Raw genomic sequence first — 15,773 nt, forward strand, 5'->3', positions numbered from 1 at the left:
CGGCGGCGGCGGCCGCTGACAGGGCGGAGCGGCGGCGGCGGCGGCGTGGCCCGTCGAGGCGCCCGGGAAGGCATCAAGAATGAAATTGCTGTGGAAAGCTAAAATGGTAACCGGGTGTCCCGTTCCCCCTCCTTCCCCCCCCTCCCCTCTTCCCCTGCCCGCGGGGGTGCCGGTGTCCGCGGGGCGGCCGGGAGCGCCCAGCGCTGCTTCCCGGAGCCTCTCCGCTCTTCCTCCCTTCCGAGTGATGCTTATCTCTGCGAGTAACTGTGTGTGTGTCCGCTCCGGAGAGGGAAGTTAGACGAGTCCCTTCGGAGACATTCAGATGCATGTTTTCTGTCCGCCTCGCAGCGGCTTGCGCTCTTTTGTACTGTTAATAATCTGCGAAATGAGGAGTCATCGCAGCACATGTTCGCTTAAAGTTTGGAAGACGTTGCGCTTTTTTTTTTTTTTTTTTTTCCCCCGCTTTCTATTATTTGTGAGTTTTAAAGCCTCGATTCTGTAAAGTTGTTTTTTTTTTTGTAGCTTGAAATAATAGGTTTTGGAAAGGCAAACCACGAGCGCTTTAGATCCCTCCTGTCAAAAGAAATAAAGGGTTGCTGTATTTTAAATGCTTGTTAGTTTCAAAGTTTAAAGGCTGTCTGCCTAAGTAATTCAACAGTTTTAAAAAGTGCAATTCCTTCCATAAATGAAAGGCCAAAGAGATTAATTACTTTAGAAAAGGGAGGAGGGAGAGGGAAGAGAAGACTGCTAATCAAAACCAAACTATTTCCTTAGAAAAGACTTTATACAACTATTTAAAATATGTGCTAGTCTAGGAAAAATAGTTAAATGGAAAGTCAGGGTATCTTGATACCACAGGAAGGGACAACTTGCCAAGAATATCTCCAGTGTTCCCTCAATCTAAAAGTATCCTGTATTGCTCTGATTGTTGTATTTACTTTGCATAGCCCATCTTCTGCCCTCAGCCCTGCATGAGCAACACCTGGTCTAGATTGTGGTTTGCAGAGGGAAAAAACGTTCCCCTCTCTCTTACCTTTTTTCTTTCCCCTTTTCCTGGCAGAGCACCATTCAGGATGGAGGTGAAGAGGTAGAAGAGGGAGCTATTTACCATGTCACCCTGAAAAGAGTGCAGATTCAGCAGGCTGCCAACAAAGGAGCAAGATGGCTAGGGGTAAGTAAAGCCGACGCGGTGGCTTTTGGAAGGCTGCTCATGGACTTTGGAGCCTGCTCCAGGGAGCTGAATTCCACACGAATCGTTATGATATTAACTTTTAGCACTGACTGCTCTCACAACTTAAAACAAACAAAAACAACAAAACAAAACACTGAAGTTGTACGTCTGGGTCATCTGAAATAACTCTCTCCTTGTGTTGACTCTTCCTCTTTTCTTGACATGTAAAGAAGACTTGACCAGTTATGGTCATGGATCAGATGATAGTGCAGAAATAAGCATCTTAGCTTATGGCCTGAGAAGTTGAACATTTAACAGTTATTTCAGACTGGGCTATAGCTCATTTCTGCTGTTAAGAACCTACCTCAGGTCTCCCAAACAAATAGTCATGGTGTTTTGACTAATGAAGGTCTCTCAAAAGCTAGCAGAAACTTCCTCAAAACTTAACTGAATGTAGGTTTTGGTCTTACTTTTGTATTGCTTTCTCAGCCAGATGAGAAATTAATTGTCTGCGTTTCTGCAAGAATTACAGCACTGTACTGTTTTTCAAAGGTCTATTTCAAAGCACAAAGGCTTTAGTGGTAAGTAAAATGAGCTTAAATGCACACGCACTCGATTTGGCATGCTGCTGAGTGCCTTCACCTTTGTCAGGCCAAGTCCCCAGCTGATATAAAATGTCCTCACTCCCCTGGAATCAGTGCAGCTGTGGCAGTTTGAGCCAGATCTTCAGGAGGTGGCTATAACTTTTACATTATTTTATTATGTTTATATATTTTCTTTGGGATCAAAGGCAATAATAGAAGAACTTGGTTTGATGTAGTATCCAGGTTGGTATTTTAAAGACTTTTACAACCGGACTGAGATTTATATCCAATAGTTTTCTTGTTAAGTTCCATGACATAAAGCAATACAGCAGTGCTGAAACCACAGTCAAGAAAGATAAGCAAATTCTGCCCTGCATACAGATAGGGCTTAGAATCTCCTCTTCCCATGTTTTCAAGAAGTACATAGAGTTCTAATCAGAAGAGATAATTTAAAATCTGCTTCCTTTGAGAGGCAGATTTCCTATCTCTGCCTCCTCTTTTTACCAGGAAAAAATATGAGAAAGTACTTATGAGCTCCTTTAAATTTCCTAGCTGGTGGTTTTGTGTAAGAGGTGAAGATCATTTTGAACGTGTCCGTGTCCTGTAAATGTACTTTAGAAAAGTAAAATTTTATCCTGTTTTGGCTGTGGTGGTTCTTGTACGTAGAAGTAGTTTGCCAGGTCTTGTTCATATTCTCAAAGAAAGAGTGTGTATGTGTTCCTGAGGTCATCACCACAGCTGATGGTGATCATCTTAATAGGAGGACGAGGGACTGCAAGGTCACGGAAATGACTTTAGGATTTCTGTGGCTAGTGTTAGTTTTTTTGGGTCAGAATCAAGCTCTGTTTGTGGGTAAAGAGGCAGTGTGTCAGAAGTCTGCACCTGTTCTGGGTATAAATTGGTGACTTCAGCTTCCAGGCTGGCATCTTTCATGAGGAAAAAATCTCATGAATATTACTTAAAAATATTTTCAAACATATGGGCTGTTTGTTTCCCTTAAACTCTGCAGAACATAAAATATTTTAAGCTCTTTTTGTGATCTTGTTTTTTAATGGCTTTACTGTGGTCCTAAAGTCAATAAATAGCCTCTAACCAAGAACATTATTTATGAATAACTATCCCTGCTGCCAGCAGTTTTGCCTTGAAAAGCGTAGTTGTCCCTCTTATAATTGTCATCAGGTGACTTATTTTTTAATCTGGAGTTGTAAGAGTTTATTATGTCAATTTATTTTTTTCTATGCTTTGAAATTCATAGCATGAAATTAATACGTTGTTGGCTTTATCATATTGGTTTTAATTTGGTTTTGATGGTGTTTTAAGTCAGGCATAGGTTCAAGACTCAAGGTCAACTGAAGAGTATGGGAACAACATCAGCAAGTATTGAGCCTTCATTGCAACAAATATAGTAACTCTGTTACTGATTATAGGCATGTGTGGCTTTGCTTTTTAAAAAGTTACTTTTTCAGTGGCAGTTTGTGTCCTGTATATGTCTCCTTACCAGTTTGACCTTCTCTGGGGCGCTGAGTTTGTGGTGCAGGTCAAGTTCCTTGTGCCTTGAGAAGCCCAAGGCTTTTAAAATCTCAATGTTGCTTGTGGCTATTAAATATCGTGTGGTATCAGAGGGGTTTGATCCAGGGGTTCCAGAGTGGTTAGTTCTTAGGGATGCTGCATTTGTAAAGTGATGTGGAGGCTTTTCAGCTGAAAAGCATTAGATGGTAAATTATTTGATGTGATGTAGATCTAACTGAAAATCTCATAGAACCTGTGTTGATAGGAATATAAACAGTCTTACATATTCTGTGTGTGTTGGGATTTATTTCCAATTTCTTCAATTACTGAAAAGCTTGAAATTGTGCTTAAATATGTTCTTGTACAAGTACCAGTAAGCAAATGAATCTACATCTTTTATGTTTCAAGAAGTCTAACAAACCTTTCTTAAAACTCTCTGTCCTAAGAACAGCCCTATCCCGGGCTCTTTAATGGTTGGCCCTGTTATGAGAGAACGGCCTGTTTAAAAGCTAATCATAAGATTACAGCTTAAGCACCGTAAACACATGCCTATTTAAATACAGAAATGTCTGTCTTGCATTTCAAAATTCTACAATCAATAAAAGAAAAAGACAAACAGGCTGTGACTTATGCAGTCATCAGCAGTTCCATAACTTTCAAAAGTGTGAAGCTTTTGTATAAACACCAAATTTCTTAGCTTTAAATTTAATTAGACATCAAAGGATGCCAATAGTAGCTACTGGTTTTGTAACTAAATATTTAGTGATGCTTAAGACTTTATGCAATACGGTATTATGAATTTTTAAAAGCCCTGGTAGTAGCTCTGTATTGTGATAGATGCTGCATAGAAGCACTATCCTGACTAAAAAGAACTTACTAAATATCAAATGAGACAACAGCATACGTTGTCTCAGAGGATGACTGGAATTGGAGGTGTTTTTTCTCATGTTATTTGTAGACATCAAGGCAATGGAGAGTCTTAACAATACTTCAAAAGTCAAATGTAACGTATGGAGTTGTTGAGAGAAAATACGTCCCAAACTTTGAAAGTGAAGTGGGTTTTGGTGTCTCCAGGACAGACCCTGAGAGGTCTCCAGGATCTTGAGAGAACTGATGTGAAGATTGGGAACAAGCCATGAAGGCCATGAAAACTAAGAAACATGGCCTAACTTCTTTGTGAGAGAGAAGGATGGAGAACTAGAGATTTGTATAGATGGACAGCATGCTCAAAAAAGGGGCTGAGGAGAATGCTTTTTGCAGCAGGCTTTTGAGTTCAGCATCATTTTGAATGGCATTACATCAGGCTAGAGAAACAGGTATATCAGTAGCTGGAATAGGAGGCTTGAGAGTGCAGCAAGTAATTTTAATCACGTGGCTAGAAAGAAAAGTTTGTATTTTAAAACCATGACACAGAAAGACTCTGAAAAAAGATTTGGCTTGCCTCTGAGGATGTAAAGACAGCCTGTAGGGAGGCTGGCACCCTACATGTCAAACAGGATGCTCCTATTGTCCATGAAGAAGAGGGAACAAAGCAGAAGGCAGGTGAAAAGTTTAGAGTTCTGCAGGGTTTTTTGATCTTGAACTACAGCCAGGTACCCATTAAATAAAAAAGATACAAGCTGAATCATACTGTAGCCAGAAGCAGTTAAGAACAGTAAAGCAATGGCTGTAAAAGTAGATCAGCTACTGAACACCTGAAATTCTGTTGCCAGGAGCTCTATGCTGACAGAGTATGAATGGCATCGGAAAAGGTGATTTCTTGTAAATAGTAAACTGAAAAGTAAACAGTTAGTTGAAAGAGAAAGGAAAAAGAGCAGGTAAAGAAGTAAGTGGAGAGACAGGGGGAATGTTTAAGAGGCTGAAAGAGATTTTGACTAGGAAAGCAATGGGACTATGGAAGGCAAAAGGTACAAAAGAAAGCAGTATGAGGTGGGATTGGATGCGCTGAACAAGTGAAAAGATCAGAGGACCACCACAGGAAAGAAGCTCCTGTACTTGAACAATTCTTATTTCTACCATTTGACAAGGGGCCCATTACAAAGAGGATCTCTCCCTCACTGGTGAATTTGAGGAGCTGGGACTGCAGATGTGGAATGAGATTAAATTTACATGCTGAAATTGCTCGACCATGGAGTTAACAAAATTGAAGAAAGAGGGGAAGGAAAAAAGGCCTTTCTAGTGAAGGTAATTGGCCCGATGGTTGGGTTGATGCCAGTGGATGCATATGCTGAAGATGCACCAGGTTTAGGGGCTAGTAGAATGGGCCTTTCAGAGATGGAAAGAGAAAAGAATGAATGGTGTAAGACAGTAAGGCAGGAAGAAAATGAATGATCATATAAATAGCAAAAAGGCAAGTGAGGGGATGGTTTAAGGCTACCTGGATGGCTGAATGTTCTTGGCAACTGACAAGAATTGAACCAAGGCTATAGATACTATCGCCAGCTGATTCCTTCATCAAATATGACCGATCCAATAGGAGGTGATGCTGTGTCAGTGGGGTTTACCTTAACTTAGTGTTCAGGAAATTATTAAATTTTATAGGAAGGCAAGTAGAGTAGGTCTATGAGATACTTAGCTTTACAATGGCATGTTTGGAAACTGTGGGAAGTATTTGTGAAGTCAAGTGGAGTAGGAAGTTCAGAGAGTTAGACGTGTGAGCTTGGAAGTTTGTGAGTCAAAGCTGCAAACTTCTAGTTTGGATAAGGGAAAAAAACTTTCAGAAAAGGATGACGGTATAATCACCTAAAAAAGATGTGGGTTTTGATAGGAATTAGCTTTTGACAAATAGAGAAAAGCTCTTGTCAGCAGAGAAAGCCGTATCAAAGAGTTAAAATAGGAGTTGTCAAAAGTCAAGCCTTACAAAGCAAACGAAAACAAACAGCTAAATGTTTGTCAACCATATAACAGCAACAAAAACATAAGTCTGCTTCACAGAGAGAATGAGATAGGAATGAAAGTTAATCTACAAATAACTGAAAAAACTAAACAAATTTTTGGCTATTTTCTATACGGATGACAAAGGTGAACCTGGAGGTCAATGATAATGATGGCATGTGGGGCTTTCACATCTCCTTATGTTTTGTCTTTGCCAAAGAACTTGATGTGTGCTTACACTGGGCAGCTGGTAGTGTCCACCCCAGAACTAGAAAGGAACTGGTGTATGAAATGATAGTCGAGCAGCAGGGAGTTTTTAATTCATCTGTCAAGTCAGAAATGATATTGTATGGCTGGAGAATAGCAGCAGTACCTGTATTTGGGGTAGTGGAGGTGTGGTCTAGGTAGCTAGGAGAAATTTGTCTCTCAAAGATAACTGATGTTCTGGATTTAAAAAGGCTGTGGGTTTAATCTGTTCATTGGAAAGTCTGCTCTTGAAATCACTTGAAAAAATTAGTCCCTGGAGAGAATGAGGAATTATAAAATGGTGAAGGACCTGTTGAAAAAGAGCTGCTGCTTATGCTGCAGGAGGGACTGTTGGTCTGGGGACAGGTGCCTACAGGAGCTCTACGTTGCTCAGTCCTGTGACTGAACTGCTGTCATGTGTTCATTAGGGTCAGTGACATAAAAGCAGAAGCATGGTGACAAAATCTGATGGTCTGGCAGAGGAAGCAAACACCTGGAGGATGGAAATATCCTACAGGCTGGCACTCGGGATTGCTGTAACAGAAGTAGGTTGAAATAAGGTAGCACAGAATGCAAAGACATGTTTGCCTTTGCAAAAAAAATGGTATTTTTTGTTCTCATCCCTGTATGTTTGCCTTTGCAAAAAAAAAATGGTATTTTTTGTTCTCATCCCTTTCAACTTTGGGTGTATTAGTCAATCACAGGATACGTGAACCACCAGCAAAATACAAAACAGAAAAGGCAAATGTGATGCTCAGTTGTTTTAGGTTATTGCCAGCAGAGTTGGGAAGCGTGAACCCCCTTGTAGAGTGTCCTGGCTCACAGTCTGTAATTCTGGTAATTTTTAAGAAAGTTGATTTAAAGTGGAAGGGAGGCAGGAGAGGACTTTTGGGATCATAAAGAAAATTATGAATACTTCTGATTATAACCTGAAGATTATAGCTTACGTAAGTGAAAAATGAAGATTTAGGGAGTCTATGACTAATTCCCATAAAAAAAGCTTGAAGTAAGCACAAGGGAGGGAAAAGAACCATTCTCACCAGCTATATATTGGTGCATAAATTGTTAGAGATTAGAAGAAAGTTTCAAATCATCAGAGCAATGAGATATTGGAGTAGTACTCCAGAAAGTGTGAAGGAAGCAAAGTATCCAACAGCACCAACATTGGAGCTGGCTCAGTTGGTGAAGAGGATTATAAGGTAAATTCAAGGTAGACAGTGGTGCTGCTGGAGAGACCAGTATGCAAAGAGGGGATTGATGTCAAATTTTAGATTTAAAGTTGTTCTAGAGGCAGAGAGAGAAGGTAAGGTGGGAGTGAGGAGGACAGCAGGGAAGGAGGGAGATGGATGAAGAGAGTGTGGAATATGGAGAAGTGGATGCAGAAAAGTAGCAGAGAGGTGTTAGAAAATGTTAGAGTAGAATTGGAGGAGAGGGAACTGTGGTGTAAGAAGAATAGAGCAGATGCAGTGCCACAGAAAATGGGCAGTGAAAGGTATGGGTGTGGCATGGGCAGATGGACAAGAAGATTACAAACATTAAAAGCAAACAAAAGTTTTTAAAATGCTATGAAGTGACTTTTGTAGACCTCCATGTCTTTACAGTGCTACAGTGCTTTATCACCTTTCCAAGGGTTAGGAAGGGGTAGGTGACTGGTGTCCAGCTCTCAAGGAATCCAAGGGAAGCAGTGAGGAATGAAGCAGGATGGGCTCCCTAGCGCTTGCAAATGCCTTTTCTATCAGAGTCCTTTATCTAGGAAGGAGCGAGGAAGAGACCTGCACTCTGCCTCTGGAGTTTTTATTGAGGCAGGTCATAGGAAATGCAGCCAGGAACAGGAGTTCCCCAAGCCTCTGTGCACCAGAGGAGGCCTTTAGAGACTGTATCTCCACGTCTTAAATGATTACTAAGCTTTCGGCGCCAGTCCTTAAGCATCAAGTTTCTTGCTCTACTGATGGATGACACCAGACGGCTCTTCCTTTTAGTCTTAAATATCCAGATAACAGAAATACTGTGCTCCCTCATGGCCAGTGCTGCCTGGCTTATTTAGCCATTAGCTACGTGTCTAGAGCAGATTTTAGACTTGTGTTTTTTTCTTTTTGCTTTATTTTTCTTGGCCAGAGCTGGCAGAGATTGGTGCAAAACCTTACTTGTCTCAAGGTATCCTTGATGCTGTAACATTGGATATATAGCAGAACATCTTCCAAAACTCTAAATGAACTGCTGTAGAAGGGTATTTTAAATAGCTTCAAAATTCTGAAAGGGCAAAAGCCGAAAAGTACCAAATCTATCACTAAATACTTCTGTCTTTTCTTAATGCTGATACTATTTGATAACTGCCTTTTCTGAGATTAAATTAATTTTGAATTAATGTCTCACACAACACAAGTTTGGATTCTGATCACCACTACAGTCACACACATTGGAAGGAAGCTTGTGTTGGAGAGCTCAGTCAGAAAAACATTGCAAAAATGTCTAACTAATCTATATCCCAGTTAAGACCTAGGACATAAGCTTCTCTTTGACTTGAATAACTTTTACTTTGGATTTCTTTTCTTTCCAACACTGACCTCCTAAATATGGGTTGAGATTTAAGTGGTGCTTGGAACCATCAACATTTCTGGAACATGAAAAACCTCAAATTTTCTCTGAGCCTGCTCCTGCCCTCCCATATGTCCTTCTAAGCCAGCTCTGTGATTTCTTTTTTATCTTACTCTTAGGTCCCAGATGTTCTGGTCAAGTGTAGTTTCCTGTGCAACCAGCAAGGCAAGGACTTGGCTGCTCTTCATCCTTGCTGCAGCTTGCTGTTTTGTCTCTTGATTTATAGCATATGGTGGTCCCTTTTGGCTAAATCAGAGTCTTTGGAGTCTGGTTCCTGCAGCCTGTCCTGCCCACCCAGACCAAGGCCAGGGTGTCGTTCTGACCGTGTGTTTGGCAGAAGCAGAAAAGCAGTTCCCAAGGAGCTGACAGGCTCCCTGCAGAAACTGGGTTGCACTATTGTCCACTCTGAATGCTGTCTTCTCTGAGAAACTGTCTTGGAGATGGAGAAGGAAGAAAGATGGGGTGTGCTCACATTGGTTTTGCATGGTGGAAGGTGCCTATCAACTTGCTGGAGACCCACAAAGAAGATCTATAGAAGATTTCAGAGAGAACCAAATTATTTTACCTGTAGACAGGTGCATAGTTATCACAAAGAAAGCCTTGGCATCTCATTCAGCTTGCATTTTGGTTTTGAGTAGGCTCTTTCTTCCTGCTCTTTCCTTCAGTTGTGGGTATAATAGTACCGTAGCATCATAGCCTTTATTAATGACTTCTTGTGGAATATTTTTCTCCTTGCTTCCTGGGTCAGGCACAGATCTCTGCTCCAGGCGTATCCCAAGTTACACTCTTCGATGTGGTCATCATCTGGGTAATAGAGGCTGTGTGTGGAACAGACACTCAAAAATGAAACCTGAGCTTAATATGAGTTTTAAAATGGAAGCCTGAAAGGTTACAGTCTTTTACGTTCCCAGTTCCAAATACAAAATGCATAATTAGAGGGGTACCTGGCTTTGTAGCACAGTATCATGCTCTCAGTTGAGTTTAAACCTCCCATTCCAAGCTGTCAAACTGTGTCAGGGTGGCAGTGCTTTAATCTTGAGGTGTTATTAACACTGAGTTAAGGCTGCAGGATACTCCTGCAAGGGCACGTGGAACTAGGGAGAGAGAGACAGGCAACCTCCCTTCCTACAGGGAATTTGTGTTTGGCATACTTTCAGTGTACCTGTGACATGTAGGAATATAACATCCTGTACTATAATTGATCTCCACTGGGAACTCCTCTGGTAGCCAGGTTGCCTGTCTTTTTAAACTATGCTTCTTGGATGGTAGTGATTCTCCTTGAATTGTAGCATCTTAACAGTCACATTGCTGAATGTTATCTTGCTTGCTTTCTCAAGAAAAAATAGGTGAAAAGAATAACAACAACAAAAAAAATACCAGCTTGCTCTGCAAAGAAACTGGCATTTTCTTTCTGAACGCTAGAAGATCTAGGTCACTTCTTGGGTTAAAGAAGTGTTGGCAAGGAATGTGGCTATGTGTCATCGGAAAGCCTGGGAGAAGTAGCATATGAACTGGACTGAGATGCTGTATAGAGAATAGCCCTGGAGAAACCATTAGTTTTACAGTTTTGGTTTTGATGTTTTCATTTTAGAAACAGGCTGAAGCATTGCGAGCGTGTTAGTCACACTTGGATTTAAATTTAGCCTTGGTAAAGCTAATTAAAAGTATGTTTAGTGACAGTGTGTAAATGCATGCTTTGAACTTGCATCTTTTACTACTGCTGTAAGAATCTGTTCTCTAAATATACAACTTACTACAGCCAGCATGGTAAGGGAGTCCAACTGTGTGAAGAAATGAGCACAAAGTGATCAGATCATGGCCTAGCCCCTTGAAGAAAATGGGGTTTCCTTGCGTGCAAGGGGTAAATGAATGCTAACTCAGTGTGAATCCTGTTCTTCCTTGGCTTTGTGTAGCCAGTGTGTAGTATCTTGTAAACCAGAGGCAAAATATGTGTGATGTCTTAGCATTATTTATCACCCCAGTATGATAGCATCAGAGATTGTAAAACTTACCTTTTTTTTTTTTTTTTTTTTTTTTTTTTTTGAGACACTGGAAAAACAAGATGCCCCTCTTGCATCTGGAATTTTATATTCTTAATAGATTGCTCAGTCAGCAGCAAAGCTGCCTTTATTCAGTGGATGTGGACCAAGTTGATAGACTATTCTTTGGGTAATGGGATGATACTCTGATATGTTTTATTTGCATACTTTTCTCTGTCTGCTCACGGTTAACAAAAATAAATCTGGATCTCCTTCCTAAAGGGCTGAGCAGCTCACCAGCTGTTGTCTCCAGGGAGTTGTTGTAGTTTGCCCCTGCAGTCTCCCAGTAGTTTTTTGTTGCCCTTGATTCACCCCCAAAATGCCCTCTTTTCGTGTTCTTACTTTGTGAGAAGTGACTTGTAGCTCTTCATGGGTGGTACACCAACATGTAGGTGTACATTTAGGGCCACACTATAAAGTCTGTGTTATGTTTTTACACTTTCTGGAATAAGAATTTTATTGAGATGTATAAGCATGTAGGATTATTTTGTTTGGTTAATTTGTTTTGGGTTGGGTTTTTTTTGTTTCTGTTTTTGTTGGGGTTTTTTGTTTTGTTTTGGAGTGGTTTTTTTACAAAGTTTTGGAGGAATTTTATGTTTTGGGAGCAGAAATCCTTTTACTGTTTATGGAAATCACTCTACCTTGGACCAAAATGAACTCATGCTAGAGCCTGAATGCAGCTGCACCGTACTTCAGCTCAGCACTGTGCCACCAATAATTTAGCGACCGGAAGGAAAGTAAAAACATATCCAAGTGAAATGATAATGATCTTGCATTCTTACAGCATCTTTCATCCAAATGAATTTCAAAGCGCGGCCACAAGTTTTCACCAGACAGACTATGTGAAATATGTTGTAATGTAACATAGTACAAAAGTGTGATTTGGGTGGGGCTTAAAACTCAGCAGCAGTGCTCTTGCCTGGGAGTCGGTGGAGTTCCCCCTTATTTGGGGAGGTGCAGAAGAGAGGAGAAAAAAGTGTTTCTGGGACAATGTGACTTTTAAAAGGCTATTTTTTTTTTGAGGTTCCTGAAGAAGTTGAAGCACTAGAAAAAAATTCCTGGGGAGATGGATTAGCTGTCGAATTTGCATGGTAATATTTATTTAGTGGCTTTGTAGTGTTATCACATGGGTATCTTCTCCGCATGTGGCATATATGCTGCAAGGAGCAGCTGCTTAACAATGCATAGCAGCACATTGAAACAATTTAGGACCAGAAGTGAGTTAATTAAAACCACTTGGGGAGAAGACCTGAACTTCTGAGAGTCCAGAGTTCTGTAGAAGCATTCACCCACCGTGCAACAGCAGTTGTGAAAGCAAGCTCTAATATTAAGCTGAAGTGGGGAATGAAGTGAAGTTTAGAAAATACTACTAAGGAGATTACAGTAGCCTCTCACTCCTTCCTGCTGCTTGTTCCCTCATCTCAAAGATAAGGGAACAAGAAAAGGGATGCACAAATGGGAAAGTATTATTGACATTTGGAGATGCTAAAAATGTAAGGACTGTTAAATGATAAGGGAACAAGAAAAGGGACACACAAATGGGAAAGTATTATTGACATTTGGAGATGCTAAAAATGTAAGGACTGTTAAATGTGCGTCTTGGTGCAACTAGGGTTGATGTGCAGGTTTAACACTAAGCTCATTTGTTAAATTTTTACAGGATTGAGGCTCAATACTGGCAATGAATAGGAGAATATAGCAAAGACATCTAAATTGGATTTTCTAAATTTGATTGGAAAAGGGACACTCCAGGGAGTGTGGAGATGCTAAAAATGTAAGGACTGTTAAATGTGCGTCTTGGTGCAACTAGGGTTGATGTGCAGGTTTAACACTAAGCTCATTTGTTAAATTTTTACAGGATTGAGGCTCAATACTGGCAATGAATAGGAGAATATAGCAAAGACATTTAAAACTGTGATTGGAAAAGGGACACTCCAGGGAGTGTGGTGGTTTTGAAAGCAAGGAGGAAGGGGGGAAAGAAATGTGTGATTTTACATGGCATGTAATTAACCTGAAGGACTCGCTACTGAAGGAATTACTACTGGAAGAAATAATTGAGTCGAATGAGTCTAGAAGGATTCAGAAAGGATTATGCATTTATATAAATAAATAATAACAAATACATGAGTATTATATTGGATTTAGAACACAAGACAGAACATTTTGTAATTTAGGTACAAACCAAACACCTCCTGCAGTTGTGAAGAGTCTCTCCCTTTAGACTGGTTACTCCGTATGTTATGGGTGTTATTTCTTCACCTTCCTCTATGGCATCTGGCCATTGTCAGAGGGAAAAACCTCTAGTTTAGTTTAAAATTATTATGTGTTGCTGTTTATAAAGTTCTGGATTCAATTTGTTTGCAGCAAATATTTAACGAGGCAGAATAAAATTGAACACAGGCACTCACAAAAAGAATCAGGAGAACTTTAATGTCCAGAAGATGTCAGGGCTATATTGCAAAATAGTATGGGAGTTTGTTGTGGGCCTGTTTTCCAGCAGTCCTGTGACCTCCTCCCGGTCAATGAGAACTCTGGGCGCTCAGATTCTGCTTTTTTTGCGTGTAAAACAAAAATTTGTGTCCTTGCTGTTTTAGACTCAGCAAATGTAGGAATCGTGTGGAATTGTGTTACCCCATTCAACTTCATAATAACTGCTTTAAAAATAAGGCAGCTAGAACAGGGTATGGGACGCTACATGTGGTCTCATCAGACCTTTTATGCAGTGGAAGAATAATGTCCTTTGACTTGCTTCGGTACCCTTTATTTATACTTTGCAGAATTGTTTGCTTTTTGTTGCTGCTTCCAAGCGTTGTGCTGAAAGATTTAATGTTCTGCCTACTCTAACCCTTCAGATCTTTTCTCTGATCTGTGTGCCACAGTGTGACCTCTGAGGGTAGGACTTTCAACAGACTTTTTTGCTGGCCTCTTACATTTCTCTATATTTAGTGGCGTAAACCATCTGTTGCCCATCAGAGTGTAGCTACCCTTTAACAGCTTTGGCAAGTGAAATGAAATTTTGGCAGCCTCTGCCTTAGGTGTGAAGCTTTCTGCTGGTTTGCATGATAGCACTCATTAACCTTTTGCTCTGTCAGTTTACTGGGTTGGAGTCTGATGGATTTTTTAATTGTTCCTCTTTGCCACTAGTTTGTGTCCAAATACCAATTTATGTCGCTCAGCCCTGCATCAGTGCAGAAATTACTGCATACTGCAAACACCACTGAAATTCGTGGTGGTGGTCCCTTAGCTGCTGCTGCTCCACTTGTCTACCATGGCTTAAAAATAACATGAAATCTTTGCTGAGAATAAACTATTTGCTGTATGTCATATTGAGCACATAAATTATTATATGTAAGCCCTGCCATAGCAATTTGAGGACAATTGTGATACTGGATTTAGAAAGGTACTGCAAGTAAGGAGTCCAGTGCTCAGTATTCATTTGCTAACGATTCATCCTGTGGCTTGAACTGACCAACTTATCTTTTGGGGGCTTAATTTTCTCACCTGTAATAACTCACTATTCATTTTTAGATTTAGTGATCCAAGGAGTGCAGAGGCAAACTCTTGTGCTTTAATATGACTGTATAGATTCAAACCTAGGAGAGAAAAAACTCTTCTACTAAGCCGGACACACAAGAAAAGTTCTGTAGCAGGGCAAGATCCTCCTGGTATGCCCTGGGACTCCGTTATACCATCTGCACTGTTGAAATGTTAGAGAGCAATATATTCTGCCACTTATAGATGCAGAGGCTTGGCTCTTCTAATCCCTTCTATGAAGAGAAAGGGTGTTGCATGAGACACCAGTGTTTATCTCCACCTTCTTAAAACCTTCCAACAGGGCCCCAGGAGTGCGCACGCAGCACGTGGAGTGCCTCTCCTTGGCAGTGGGTTGGGTTGCTGTTTTGGAGAGGGTTGCAGTGGTTTCAAGTGCTGCATGGGTCTCCAGCTCACGGCCTGTGGACTACACCTGGCAGTGCTGCCACTGGGCCACAATGGCACTAATAAGGTGTAGGCACTTAAAATGATTTTGCGGAGTGATCCTGTTATTATATTCTATGCTTTCATCTATTTTTCTTTTATGTTCTTCCCACCTTTTTGTTCTGAAAGCAGTTTACAGGATTATTTTCTTTTTCACTCCCACCCCCTCAGCTGCTTTGTACAGTTGTCTTTCTCCTTATGAAGGCTCAACCTTTCTCCCAGTCAATAGCTGTTTCTTCCTTTCTAAGGAGTCCATGGGCTCTTTGTGCAAGTAAAACAACATGTTTTTATTATGAAGTGGCATTTTCTATTGAAAGATCTCAGAACGATTGAACAATGTGGAATGACTGAATGCTTTGTGATGGGTTCAGATTATCATAGCTAACAGCTTCAAACTGGAGGCTTGTGATATATCTCATGTAGTAGCTTACACTTACCGATATCAACAGCTCCTTCTGACCATTGAAAATCAAAGATCTAAACTTCTGAGTATCTATATAACCTAAAGCAGAAATAGAACATCACATGTTAAAAGAGCTATCTATGGTCCTATGTCCTCTTATATATATTATGTTCCATATAAACTTGCATAAAAGCTTGCATGCACTGAATCGTATTGGGTTTTGACTTGTTTTGACTCAAATCAAGTGCAGAATGTCCTTGAATCGTATTGCATTTCTGTTTTGACTCAAATCAAGTGCAGAATGTCCTTAGGTTGTTCATAGTATTCACCTGGATAAAACTTATTTGATGAGGTTGGTAACGTTTCAAAACTTTGTT

The 15,773-nt window shown here is 40.5% G+C and overlaps 1 protein-coding gene across 2 annotated transcripts in view; it reads left to right on the forward strand.

Annotated features, from left to right (window-relative positions):
* RGL1 (ral guanine nucleotide dissociation stimulator-like 1) overlaps nt 1–15,773 on the forward strand; it is a 112,369-nt gene that overhangs the window by 33,231 nt on the left and 63,365 nt on the right. Inside the window, exons 1-2 of one of the 2 annotated variants that reach the window (XM_014948328.1) lie at nt 1–106; nt 1,061–1,171. In XM_014948328.1, the coding sequence (XP_014803814.1) occupies nt 80–106; nt 1,061–1,171 (138 nt within the window). In that variant the 5' untranslated portion in view covers nt 1–79. The remainder of the gene's footprint in view (nt 107–1,060; nt 1,172–15,773) is intronic. The other variant, XM_014948322.1, reaches the window with a different exon arrangement.

This window comes from Calidris pugnax, unplaced genomic scaffold (genome assembly GCF_001431845.1).
Source record: "Calidris pugnax isolate Ruff unplaced genomic scaffold, ASM143184v1 scaffold30, whole genome shotgun sequence".
NCBI lineage: Eukaryota > Metazoa > Chordata > Aves > Charadriiformes > Scolopacidae > Calidris > Calidris pugnax.